This window comes from Pleuronectes platessa, chromosome 20 (assembly GCF_947347685.1).
Source record: "Pleuronectes platessa chromosome 20, fPlePla1.1, whole genome shotgun sequence".
Classification (NCBI taxonomy): domain Eukaryota; kingdom Metazoa; phylum Chordata; class Actinopteri; order Pleuronectiformes; family Pleuronectidae; genus Pleuronectes; species Pleuronectes platessa.
The window spans coordinates 21,083,230-21,097,245 of NC_070645.1; the positions used below are offsets into that span (position 1 = coordinate 21,083,230).

The following is a 14,016-nucleotide window of genomic DNA, read 5'->3' on the forward strand; positions in this document are numbered from 1 at the left end:
CCGGGCTGTGTTCAGATTCAACATGTGGTCACAGAAGAGACGTGTTCCAAGCATGATGAAGAGTTTCCTCAGATAGAACATGAAACATGTGAAGACACATGTTCATAACAACATGTGACACAAAAAAACAACAAAAACCCAAAATCATTTCAACTGAAACAAGATTCCTGTTTTGATTTATACAGGAACCAGGCCTAGGATGTAAAGTGTGTGTGTGTGTGTGTGTGTGTGTGTGTGTGTGTGTGTGTGTGTGTGTGTGTGTGTGTGTGTGTGTGTGTGTGTGTGTGTGTGTGTGTGTGTGTGTGTGTGTGTGTGATGTGCTGTGTGTTAATTGACATGATAGCTGATGTAGAATTTATCACATTGAACAGATTCTGCTCTGAGATACATTTTATGTTTGTGGTTGTATATTTAACTTTGCTTTTGTCTCTTCTGACACCAGAGAGAGTGTGTGTGTGTTAGCCTTCGGGCACACACACACACACACACACACACACACACACACACACACACACTGAGGTTTAAGAGCCCTGCATTGTAAGACAAAAGGTGTTGCCGTTGGCGACCTGCAGCTGTAATCAGATTACTGTCACACACACACACACACAACAAGTGTGCGTGAAGAAATGTGATTGGAGATGGTTTGTCAAAGACAGAGAGAGGAATAAAAGAGAGAAGAAGAGAGAGAGATGTGAGGGGGAGGAGACAGAACGACAAGAAAGACAAGAAGAAAAAGAGGAAAGAAAAGAAAGAAGGAGGAAGAGGACAGAGAAATGACTGAATCTGTCTCTGTCAGGCGGGAATTAAACAACACAGACGTGTGTTACAGTGTGTGTTACAGTGTGTGTTACAGTGTGTCTTCCTGTCCTCCTTTAGTTTCCTGTCCAGCAGGAAATGTGACAAAGCTGCAGTTTAACCATCCACACCCTGTGTGTGTGTGTGTGTTAGTGTGTGTGTGTGTGTGTGTGTGTTAGTGTGTGCATGTGTGTGTTAGTGTGTGTGGTGATATACGACTTCTGTCCTGAACCTGGTTCCCATGAAAAACAGGTCTATTGTTTGTCTGGTCCCTCAGGACTCGCACTGTGGTGCGTCCAGGTGCAGCTCTGTGTTGATGTGTGAACTCTGACCCCTGCTGGTAGGAACAGAAAGTGACCGGCCGCCAAAACTGGACCAAACTAAAAAAATCAAAGTAGACGTTAAATAAGTGTTTCTGTCATCTCAGGTGGTTCTTATCTCTCTGAGGTTTGTTCTAGTGTTTCTGATCAGATTGGTTTGATGATACAAAACAGACTGAGCCTGACTCAGGATTGGTTGAGAGCATGTATGGGCGGGACCATGATACAGTGGCTCCACCCCACGATCACTACTGCTCAGTCTGTGTCTTTGCCACAAGATGGCAGCGTTCGTATCGGAGATATTAACAGAAAGACGTGAAGTTGTGTCGTCCATCTTCATATGTCAACTTTCTGTAGTTCTGTCCGTCAGAATAAACACAGATCACCTACCAACATATTCACATCCTTCTCATCATATCTCATCTCCACCGGTTTCATTTCAGCTCCTTTTATTTAACAGAATAAAAATGGAATGAAGTTCTCGAGAAACATTAAATCTCCTTGGTAACAAGCATCGTTCATGACCCCACCAGTAGAGAGCAGGTATCGGCCTCCATCTTGTTTTCATGGTGGATGTGAAGAGGGAGTTTCAGTTCTTATCAGCTCCTGCAGACTCTTGTGTCTTAATGTATTTTATCTACATAAAGGATTTAATACCTGCCGAGACAGGATGAAATGAATTATCCGTTTAATTTCAGACGGTTGTAAAGTTACAGAGAGAGAGTTAATAAAAGAGAAGAGGAGGGTGATGGAGTGATGGAGTGGAGGAGAGGCGGAGCTGACCTTTCTCTGAGGCTGAATAACGAGCCAACAGCTGGACGACAAGATCACGAGAGCGTTAACGTGTCAGAGTCGCATGTGAACAGGAATCAAGTCCACGTTCTCCGACTGCATCGAAACGCTTCAATTCACACGATCCTGAGAGGAGTCGACTTCGAACAGTTCAGCCTACATTTCCCAAAATGCACCTGGATAAGTGCCGCCTTCAAATGGACCTCAGGAAGTCATGGTTACAATGTTCAAGTGGATTGGTCGTGAAATCACTGCTGCTAGGCAACAGCCACATGTACGTTGATAATAGCGTTAGTTAGCGTCGAAGCTACAGAGGCTAACCATCAGTGGGCTATAAAGTACTTGAAAACCTTACCTGCGTAAAGGTGCAGATATCTTACCTGAAAGTGACTTCGGTAAAGTAAAAGTCACCTTAAGAAAATGACTTGAGTAAAGTCTTAAAGTAACTCATATTAAATGTACTTAAGTATCAAAAGTATCTGGTGTCGAAATGTAACCCTAACCCTAAGTATCAAAAGTAAAAGTACAAGTTACAAACTTAAACATGCTAAATGTTTTTTATGGTAGTCCTATGCAGACACAAAACAAGCCAAAATTATTCTCATCAGGATTTATTTTCCACTGACTGAAAAATTATAAAAAAAATATACATATAAGGTATATTTGTAAACATTTCGAACCCTGGATGCTGAGGTTCAAATAGTATTGGACTAGTGCGTCTGATCTTCTAGGGACAACAAAGAACCAACACAACAGAATAAACAAGGACCTCTTGTGTATTCCTAGGATCACTAATAGACCACAGTATAACCACTGGAACCAGAGTTTCTCTTTGTTAACAACCTGCACAGTGCTAGTACAGAGAGTTTCTCTTTGTTTACAACCTGCTCAGTGCTAGTACAGAGAGTTTCTCTTTGTTAACAACCTGCTCAGTGCTAGTACAGAGAGTTTCTCTTTGTTTACAACCTGCTCAGTGCTAGTACAGAGAGTTTCTCTTTGTTTACAACCTGCTCAGTGCTAGTACAGAGAGTTTCTCTTTGTTTACAACCTGCACAGTGCTAGTACAGAGAAGACACTGGAGTCGTTCTGCTGCCACATTTCAGAGCGAATACTAAAGACTGAGCTGAACCGAGCTGCACGAGCACCGGGATCATTCTAAAGGGAACAGCCGGATGGTAATGTGCTCACGTTGATGTTGATATGTGAAAAATCGACCTAAGTACAGTAACAAAGTATTTGTACTTCGTTACTTCCTACCACTGCTAACAATTCATCTGAAGTGTTCTCGTAAAAACAGCAAAACAGAAATTATCATAGGAACGAATGATCAAGTTAATTTAGAAACAAAGGTTAACTGATTACCTGGCTACACATGAGCTGGTTAGCTCACTAACTAAAGACTAACCCCAACCATGGCCCACGTGGTCATTTGCTTATGGGCAGTGATGGAGTGGTTAACTAGATATACTCTGATTAGCTCAAACTAACTAGTTAACTAGCTAGTGTCTACTAATTGAATGACTAGCAGCTCTTTAAGCCAGGTGGAATAAATCCGTCTCATTAGAGATATCATTGCCTAAATGTAATACAACCAACTAATAATGAATGAACTGTCTGTCATCTGTCTTCAGTAAGTACCAGGTGGTGGTGGAGGAGGAGCGCCCCCGCAGGCATAGCAGAGGTACTGCAGAGATCCTGCGTTGTTACCCGGTGCCCATTCACTTCCAGAACGCGACGTTGCTCAACTCGCAGTATTACTTCAGCGCAGAGCTGCCGATGAGTGAGATGAGGAGCCCCATACCCTTCTGTGTCGGTCAGTGGCCAGCCTGCGAATTACAAATATACATTGAGTGCAGTGTAAAAGGAAATCAGTCAATCAGCCTGTAACGTTTTGAGTTAAGTTCTAAGCTTGTTAGTAAAATAGGAAATTTTTCAGTCAGTTAGCTAGCTAGCTAAATCGTTGATTTATTGACTTAGTTTATCACTTTAATCATTACTCAGTAACTGCTTGTTAATTGTTAACCAACCGGTATATTGTTTTACAATTAGCTGCTTACCAACCTATTTAGTTTGCTAACTTCTATGTTATATTAATAGTGCTTTACTTGCCAAACTAGTTAGTAAATTAGTTTTGAAGCCATATGCGATACTAGCTTGTTAGCCTCTGTTAGTAATAACTTTCATCGCCAGCAAACAAGTCAGTGTGTTTCTCAGAGCGCTGCTTAAATAAGTAACTGAGAGTTCAATTGTCAGTCAGCTGGCAGGTAGCTAATCAGCATCTTACTCAGTCTTGTAGTAAGTTAGTTAATAAGTTAGTTAGTAAGTTAGTTAGTATGATTCTAGCTGGACAGTTACCTTGTTAGTTAAGTATGCCTATTTACTTAAGTGTGTGTGTGTTTGTGTGTTTAACAGGTGACAACAGGACGTACGGTGGTTACTGGAACGCTCCTCTGCTGCCTCATAAGAGTTATGGTATCTACTATCAGGCCGTCAGCACTGCCAATGGGGTGAGTCCACCTGTCCTCTGGTGACACGTAGTCCACCTGTCCTCTGGTGACACGTAGTCCAACTGTCCTCTGGTGACATGTAGTCCACCTGTCCTCTGGTGACACGTAGTCCACCTGTCCTCTGGTGACACGTAGTCCAACTGTCCTCTGGTGACACGTAGTCCAACTGTCCTCTGGTGACACGTAGTCCACCTGTCCTCTGGTGACACGTAGTTCACCTGACCTCTGGTGACACGTAGTCCACCTGTCCTCTGGTGACACGTAGTTCACCTGACCTCTGGTGACACGTAGTCCACCTGTCCTCTGGTGACACGTAGTCCACCTGTCCTCTGGTGACACGTAGTTCACCTGACCTCTGGTGACACGTAGTCCATCTGTCCTCTGGTGACACGTAGTCCACCTGTCCTCTGGTGACACGTAGTCCATCTGTCCTCTGGTGACACGTAGTCCACCTGTCCTCTGGTGACACGTAGTCCACCTGTCCTCTGGTGACACGTAGTTCACCTGACCTCTGGTGACACGTAGTCCATCTGTCCTCTGGTGACACGTAGTCCACCTGTCCTCTGGTGACACGTAGTCCATCTGTCCTCTGGTGACACGTAGTTCACCTGACCTCTGGTGACACGTAGTCCACCTGTCCTCTGGTGACACGTAGTCCACCTGTCCTCTGGTGACACGTAGTTCACCTGACCTCTGGTGACACGTAGTCCATCTGTCCTCTGGTGACACGTAGTCCACCTGTCCTCTGGTGACACGTAGTCCATCTGTCCTCTGGTGACACGTAGTCCACCTGTCCTCTGGTGACACGTAGTCCAACTGTCCTCTGGTGACACGTAGTCCACCTGTCCTCTGGTGACACGTAGTCCACCTGTCCTCTGGTGACACGTAGTCCACCTGTCCTCTGGTGACACGTAGTCCACCTGTCCTCTGGTGACACGTAGTCCACCTGTCCTCTGGTGACACGTAGTCCACATGTCCTCTGGTGACACGTAGTCCACCTGTCCTCTGGTGACACGTAGCTCATCTGTCCTCTGGTGACACATAGTTCACCTGTCCTCTGGTGACACGTAGTCCACATGTCCTCTGGTGACACGTAGTCCATCTGTCCTCTGGTGACACGTAGTTCACCTGTCCTCTGGTGACACGTAGTCCACCTGTCCTCTGGTGACACGTAGTCCACCTGTCCTCTGTTCACACGTAGTCCACCTGTCCTCTGGTGACACGTACTCCACCTGTCCTCTGGTGACACATAGTCCACCTGTCCTCTGGTGACACGTAGTCCACCTGTCCTCTGGTGACACGTACTCCACCTGTCCTCTGGTGACACATAGTCCACCTGTCCTCTGGTGACACGTAGTCCACCTGTCCTCTGGTGACACACAGTTCACCTGTCCTCTGTTCACACGTAGTCCACCTGTCCTCTGGTGACACGTAGTCCACCTGTCCTCTGGTGACACATAGTCCACCTGTCCTCTGGTGACACGTAGTCCACCTGTCCTCTGGTGACACGTAGTCCACCTGTCCTCTGGTGACACGTAGTTCACCTGACCTCTGGTGACACGTAGTCCATCTGTCCTCTGGTGACACGTAGTCCACCTGTCCTCTGGTGACACGTAGTCCATCTGTCCTCTGGTGACACGTAGTCCACCTGTCCTCTGGTGACACGTAGTCCAACTGTCCTCTGGTGACACGTAGTCCACCTGTCCTCTGGTGACACGTAGTCCACCTGTCCTCTGGTGACACGTAGTCCACCTGTCCTCTGGTGACACGTAGTCCACCTGTCCTCTGGTGACACGTAGTCCACATGTCCTCTGGTGACACGTAGTCCACCTGTCCTCTGGTGACACGTAGCTCATCTGTCCTCTGGTGACACATAGTTCACCTGTCCTCTGGTGACACGTAGTCCACATGTCCTCTGGTGACACGTAGTCCATCTGTCCTCTGGTGACACGTAGTTCACCTGTCCTCTGGTGACACGTAGTCCACCTGTCCTCTGGTGACACGTAGTCCACCTGTCCTCTGTTCACACGTAGTCCACCTGTCCTCTGGTGACACGTACTCCACCTGTCCTCTGGTGACACATAGTCCACCTGTCCTCTGGTGACACGTAGTCCACCTGTCCTCTGGTGACACGTACTCCACCTGTCCTCTGGTGACACATAGTCCACCTGTCCTCTGGTGACACGTAGTCCACCTGTCCTCTGGTGACACACAGTTCACCTGTCCTCTGTTCACACGTAGTCCACCTGTCCTCTGGTGACACGTAGTCCACCTGTCCTCTGGTGACACGTAGTCCACCTGTCCTCTGTTCACACGTAGTCCACCTGTCCTCTGTTCACACGTAGTCCACCTGTCCTCTGGTGACACGTAGTCCACCTGTCCTCTGGTGACACATAGTTCACCTGTCCTCTGGTGACACGTAGTCCACCTGTCCTCTGGTGACACGTAGTCCACCTGTCCTCTGGTGACACACAGTTCACCTGTCCTCTGTTCACACGTAGTCCACCTGTCCTCTGGTGACACGTAGTCCACCTGTCCTCTGGTGACACGTAGTCCACCTGTCCTCTGGTGACACGTAGTCCATCTGTCCTCTGGTGACACGTAGTCCACCTGTCCTCTGGTGACACGTAGTCCACCTGTCCTCTGGTGACACGTAGTCCATCTGTCCTCTGGTGACACGTAGTCCACCTGTCCTCTGGTGACACGTAGTCCACCTGTCCTCTGGTGACACGTAGTCCACCTGTCCTCTGGTGACACGTAGTCCACCTGTCCTCTGGTGACACGTAGTCCACATGTCCTCTGGTGACACGTAGTCCACCTGTCCTCTGGTAACACGTAGCTCACCTGTCCTCAGTTTTTGTTCATTGTATTATGGATGTTTTTTAATGATGGACGTCAGAGGTGATAAAAGGAGGACTGGTTTAAAGGAGCTTCTGATCAACCATGAGCTGTTTCCCACTTAGTTAATGAGGAGGAACCAGTGTCTGGATGGGGGGACTGGTGGCTGTCAGGATCCAATCACAGTGTTCAGCAGAGCTCGACGTTGCCAGAACAAAAAACACTTCACATTATTCTCTCCTTTCAATTTCCTTCACTTTTCTCTGCTGTCTGTCATAATAAATCAGAGAAGCGAAACCTAGACAGAGAGGTCCAGCACACACACGAACACACACACACACACACTGTACACGTGCGTGTCTGTCTATAGTTGTGAGGACGCTCATTGACATAATGCATTCCCTGGCTCCTAACCCTAACCATCACATCTAAATGCCTAACTCTAACATAAACCTAATTCCAACTCTAAAACAAAGTCTAAAGCCCCAAAAAGCCAATTTGATCTGTGTGCACCAACCAAAATGTCCTCACAATGATGGGATAGAACCAAAATTGGCCCTCATAACTATAGATAGACAGTCCCACACACACACATACACACACACACTCACAGTTTAATATGAGTAGAGCTAGTTCCAGCAGCCTGACCCGCGGCACTAATAGGCTGCAGTGGGTCTGTGTGTGTGTGGGACTGTGTGCACTTTGTCAAATATGTGTGAAAAGGTAATTGTTTGCTATTACACACAGTTTTGGTGAAAGGCGAGAGAGAACATCTTGCGTCTTTCTGGTTTTAACAAATAGACGACAAATTAACCTCAAGAGCTCATGAATATTCATGCTCACACACACAAACACACACACAGCAGCAGCCGAGTGTCTCTGTGGTTTGGTGACAGTAAAAAGCACTACTGTTGCTGCATTATTCAACACACACACCAATTATAAACCCCACAGTGTCAATAATTAACACACAACACAACACAATCTGCGTGTGTCTGAATGTGTGTACATGTGTGTTATCTTTAAAGTGTGCCAGCACAGGCACTGATCCACAGCCATTTGCCTTCTGTCCGCTCTGTTTACGACTGTGTGCGTGTGTGTGTGATTGTGTGTGTGTGTGTGGGGGGGGGCTTTGGTGTTGACAGGAAACTAATTCTCTTCTCTCTCTAACAGGAGACAAAGATCGACTGTGTGCGAGTGGCCACTAAAGGTAATGAAATCTAATTCATTTAAATGTTTAAGGTAAATAATATTTTGAGAGGCATTAGCAAAAAAATTGTTTAAAAGGTGGAACGAACATTATTTTTTGAGATTACATTTTATTATGAAAGAAGAGGGGCCCTTTCCTACTTTTTAAATCAGCCCGCCACCTGCAGGTCTTATTGCTTCATTACATTCACATGCATCAATACAAATCTCAACTACTTTTACTTTTATTTTAAAATAATGTTTAGAATATAATAATTATTTAGTTCGATTTAAAAAAAAATATTTATCTAAAAGCACATTTTACTTTGAATTCATAACCTTTTATTTAGATTATGTACGTTGAGTGTTGCTCTGTTAGCGTTAGCACAGATAGCTGTGTAGACCTGGTTTCTGCTGGGCTGGATTTCACTGCTAAATTAACCACTAGCTAACAGGAGGTTCTGAGTAATGAGACACAGATGGCAGTTAGCTGTTGGAGTGCTAGGCTAATGGTTAGCATGCTGGTCCCATCCAGAAGTATAATGACCCACAGATGGTTGTAAGTTCCCGACACCTGTCCCTCACTCCGTCCTCCAGCGACAGGACGACCTGATGTCTTTGTCCTTGCACACACACACTAAGCCCTTCGCTAATGCTAGGCTAACACAAGGCTAATGACTAGGATTGTATGTGCATCCAGAGAGCTGTTAAACCCTGCAGCTAAACAAGCTACAACACACACACACACACACACAGACTCACACAAACACACACACACACACACTCACACAAACACACACACACACACACACTCAGCTTTAATCAGCTTTGATTGAAGCACAGTTCTGGTGGCTAACGACACCTGATGCTGATTGGCTCTGGTGGTCCCCTGACACCTGTCAGTCACGCTGCAGCAACCAACCAGATCTCCCAGGGGTCCCTCCCTCCTTTACCCATGATGCCTTGCAGAGCGTGATCGTTCAGATCCACGTGCAACATCTGTTCTCACTGTCACCATGACAACAGCTACACTTCAACATAACACATCATCATGACATCATGTCTGACCTCACTAACATGACATCATGTCTGACCTCACTAACACCTGATCGACTGATTGATTAACGAGCTTCTCTTTCAGGTGTGTTTCTCTGCTCTGATGACATCATTTCACTGATTTGATGATATGGTTCAGTTTAATGTGACAGTGAGACAGGTTGTGAAGATGTGAGACAAGTGGTGATGATGTGAGACAGGTTGTGATGATGTGAAACAGGTGGTAATAATGTGAGACAGGTGGTGATGATGTGAGACAGGTTGTGATGATGTGAGACAGGTGGTGATGATGTGAGACAGGTTGTGATGATGTGAGACAGGTGGTGATGATGTGAGACAGGTGGTGATGATGTGAGACAGGTTGTGATGATGTGAGACAGGTGGTGATGATGTGAGACAGGTGGTGATGATGTGAGACAGGTGGTGATGATGTGAGACAGGTGGTGATGATGTGAGACAGGTTGTGATGATGTGAGACAGGTGGTGATGATGTAAGGAAGATGGTGACGATGTGAGACAGGTTGTGATGATGTGAGACAGGTGGTGATGATGTGAGACAGGTGGTGATGATGTGAAACAGGTGGTGATGATGTGAGACAGGTGGTGATGATGTGAGACAGGTGGTGATGATGTGAGACAGAAGGTGATGATGTGAGACAGGTTGTGATGATGTGAGACAGGGGGTGGTGATGTGAGACAGGTTGTGATGATGTGAGACAGGTGGTGATGATGTGAGACAGGTTGTGATGATGTGAGACAGGTGGTGGTGATGTGAGACAGGTTGTGATGATGTGAGACAGGTGGTGATGATGTGAGACAGGTGGTGATGATGTGAGACAGGTGGTGATGATGTGAGACAGGTTGTGATGATGTGAGACAGGTGGTGATGATGTAAGGAAGATGGTGACGATGTGAGACAGGTTGTGATGATGTGAGACAGGTGGTGATGATGTGAGACAGGTGGTGATGATGTAAGGAAGATGGTGATGGTGTGAGACAGAAGGTGATGATGTGAGACAGGTGGTGATGATGTGAGACAGGTGGTGATGATGTGAGACAGGTGGTGATGATGTGAGACAGGTGGTGATGATGTGAGACAGGTGGTGATGATGTGAGACAGGTTGTGATGATGTGAGACAGGTGGTGATGATGTAAGGAAGATGGTGACGATGTGAGACAGGTTGTGATGATGTGAGACAGGTGGTGATGATGTGAGACAGGTGGTGATGATGTAAGGAAGATGGTGATGATGTGAGACAGGTTGTGATGATGTGAGACAGGTGATGATGATGTGAGACAGGTGATGATGATGTGAGACAGGTTTTGATGATGTAAGGAAGGTGGTGATGATGTGAGACAGGTGGTGATGATGTGAGACAGGTTGTGATGATGTGAAACAGGTGGTAATAATGTAAGACAGGTGGTGATGATGTGAGACAGGTTGTGATGATGTGAGACAGGTGGTGATGATGTGAGACAGGTGGTGATGATGTGAGACAGGTTTTGATGATGTGAGACAGGTTGTGATGATGTGAGACAGGTGTTGATGTGAGACAGGTTGTGATGATGTGAGACAGGTTGTGATGATGTGAGACAGGTGGTGATGATGTGAGACAGGTGGTGATGATGTGAGACAGGTTGTGATGATGTGAGACAGGTGGTGATGATGTAAGGAAGGTGGTGATGATGTGAGACAGGTTGTGATGATGTGAGACAGGTGGTGATGATGTGAGACAGGTTTTGATGATGTGAGACAGGTTGTGATGATGTGAGACAGGTGGTGATGATGTAAGGAAGATGGTGACGATGTGAGACAGGTTGTGATGATGTGAGACAGGTGGTGATGATGTGAGACAGGTGGTGATGATGTGAGACAGGTGATGATGATGTGAGACAGGTTTTGATGATGTGAGACAGGTTGTGATGATGTGAGACAGGTGGTGATGATGTAAGGAAGATGGTGATGATGTGAGACAGGTGGTGATGATGTGAGACAGGTTGTGATGATGTGAGACAGGTGATGATGATGTGAGACAGGTGATGATGATGTGAGACAGGTTTTGATGATGTGAGACAGGTTTTGATGATGTGAGACAGGTTGTGATGATGTGAGACAGGTTGTGATGATGTGAGACAGGCTGTGATGATGTCAGCAGAGCAGGATGATGTTACTAATGTTTCTGCCTCAAGTTAAACCACTGTTGCAACCTGTCTCTCTCTCTGCCTGTCTATCTGACTGTCTCTCTCTCTGCCTGTCTATGACTGTCACTCTCTCTGCCTGTCTATCTGACTGTCTCTCTCTCTCTGCCTGTCTATCTGCCTGTCTCTCTCTCTGCCTGTCTATCTGACTGTCTCTCTCTCTGCCTGTCTATCTGACTGTCTCTCTCTCTCCCTGTCTATCTGCCTGTCTCTCTCTCTGCCTGTCTATGACTGTCTCTCTCTCTGCCTGTCTATCTGACTGTCTCTCTCTCTCTGCCTGTCTATCTGACTGTCTCTCTCTCTCTGCCTGTCTATCTGCCTGTCTCTCTCTCTGCCTGTCTGTCTGACTGTCTCTCTCTCTGCCTGTCTATCTGACTGTCTCTCTCTCTACCTGTCTGTCTGACTGTCTCTCTCTCTCTGCCTGTCTGTCTGACTGTCTCTCTCTCTGCCTGTCTGTCTGACTGTCTCTCTCTCTGCCTGTCTGTCTGACTGTCTCTCTCTCTCTCTGCCTGTCTATCTGACTGTCTCTCTCTCTGCCTGTCTGTCTGACTGTCTCTCTCTCTCTCTGCCTGTCTGTCTGACTGTCTCTCTCTCTGCCTGTCTGTCTGACTGTCTCTCTCTCTCTGCCTGTCTGTCTGACTGTCTCTCTCTCTGCCTGTCTGTCTGACTGTCTCTCTCTCTCTCTGCCTGTCTGTCTGACTGTCTCTCTCTCTCTCTGCCTGTCTATCTGACTGTCTCTCTCTCTCTCTGCCTGTCTGTCTGACTGTCTCTCTCTCTGCCTGTCTGTCTGACTGTCTCTCTCTCTGCTTGTCTATCTGACTGCCTGTCTATCTGACTGTCTCTCTCTCTGCCTGTCTGTCTGACTGTCTCTCTCTCTGCCTGTCTGTCTGACTGTCTCTCTCTCTCTGCCTGTCTGTCTGACTGTCTCTCTCTCTGCCTGTCTGTCTGACTGTCTCTCTCTCTCTGCCTGTCTCTCTCTCTCTGCCTGTCTATCTGACTGTCTCTCTCTCTGCCTGTCTGTCTGACTGTCTCTCTCTCTGCCTGTCTATCTGACTGCCTGTCTATCTGACTGTCTCTCTCTCTGCCTGTCTGTCTGACTGTCTCTCTCTCTGCCTGTCTGTCTGACTGTCTCTCTCTCTGCCTGTCTATCTGACTGCCTGTCTATCTGACTGTCTCTCTCTCTGCCTGTCTGTCTGACTGTCTCTCTCTCTGCCTGTCTGTCTGACTGTCTCTCTCTCTGCCTGTCTGTCTGACTGTCTCTCTCTCTGCCTGTCTATCTGACTGCCTGTCTATCTGACTGTCTCTCTCTCTGCCTGTCTATCTGACTGCCTGTCTATCTGACTGTCTCTCTCTCTGCCTGTCTGTCTGACTGTCTCTCTCTCTGCATGCCTTCCTGGATGAACAGCTGCTATAATCGTCACCCAGCTCACGACGCCGTATATCCGAGTCGCCCCGGCAGCCGGCGACAAGCAGCTGACAGGTCAGACAAAACACAACAGACACATAGAAACGTTCCATGTTCAGACACACACACACACACACACACACACGCACACAAAGACAAGGACAAACACATACTGGCACACACACACACAAGAACACACACACAGATTTATTTCCTTTCATAAAGGATGGTCTGATGATTCCTCTGCTAAGGAGATAAGTGAGGAAGCATCGAGGCTCCTTTCCTCTTCTTTCAGAGGATTAGATCTTATGTGAAACACTTCAGGTCATTTCTCTCGGTTCAGAAGGTTCTTAAGAGAAATGCACTAATTCAACGCAGCCACAGTTGCACTGAGCTTGTCACTTGTCACTAGTCAGTCTGTCAAAATAAAAGAGGGTGATCACCTACTGTTCTTTCAAAATAAGAGCACACACACATGCAGCTGATAGGAAATTAGATTTAAATATTTACAAGCCTAAAGGTGTAAACTTTCCATTGGTGTTTATGTTTATGTGTTTATGAGAGATCGTGTGTCGCCAGCAGGCCTCAAATACTCTAAACAGCTGTCTGCCTTATACACACACACACAGACACACACCTCCCAGTCAGCATTACTGGTTGAAGCCCTGAAGCAGATTTTTTAACAACAGCTTCTCTATGGCCTACTGTGACACACACACACCCACAGATATATTTATATATATATAAATGCTGCCTTCAAAGCAGTGCTTTCATTTCCTTTAAACTGAAAACAGTGAGTCTCGCTCTTCTTCTGGGGGGGGGGGGGGGGGGGTGATAAAAAACACCTTATTTCTGTTTGTTCACACCTGCTGTTAACGTCTCAGACTCCGCCCACACTGAAACATTTCAGTTACAA

At 46.6% G+C, this 14,016-nt stretch overlaps 1 protein-coding gene across 1 annotated transcript in view; it reads left to right on the plus strand.

The window, feature by feature from the left end:
* Positions 1-14,016, plus strand: part of ptprma (protein tyrosine phosphatase receptor type Ma) — a 63,444-nt gene that overhangs the window by 17,134 nt on the left and 32,294 nt on the right. Inside the window, exons 13-16 of the mRNA XM_053412171.1 lie at positions 3,539-3,720; positions 4,320-4,414; positions 8,426-8,462; positions 13,101-13,175. Coding sequence (XP_053268146.1) covers positions 3,539-3,720; positions 4,320-4,414; positions 8,426-8,462; positions 13,101-13,175 — 389 coding nt within the window. The remainder of the gene's footprint in view (positions 1-3,538; positions 3,721-4,319; positions 4,415-8,425; positions 8,463-13,100; positions 13,176-14,016) is intronic.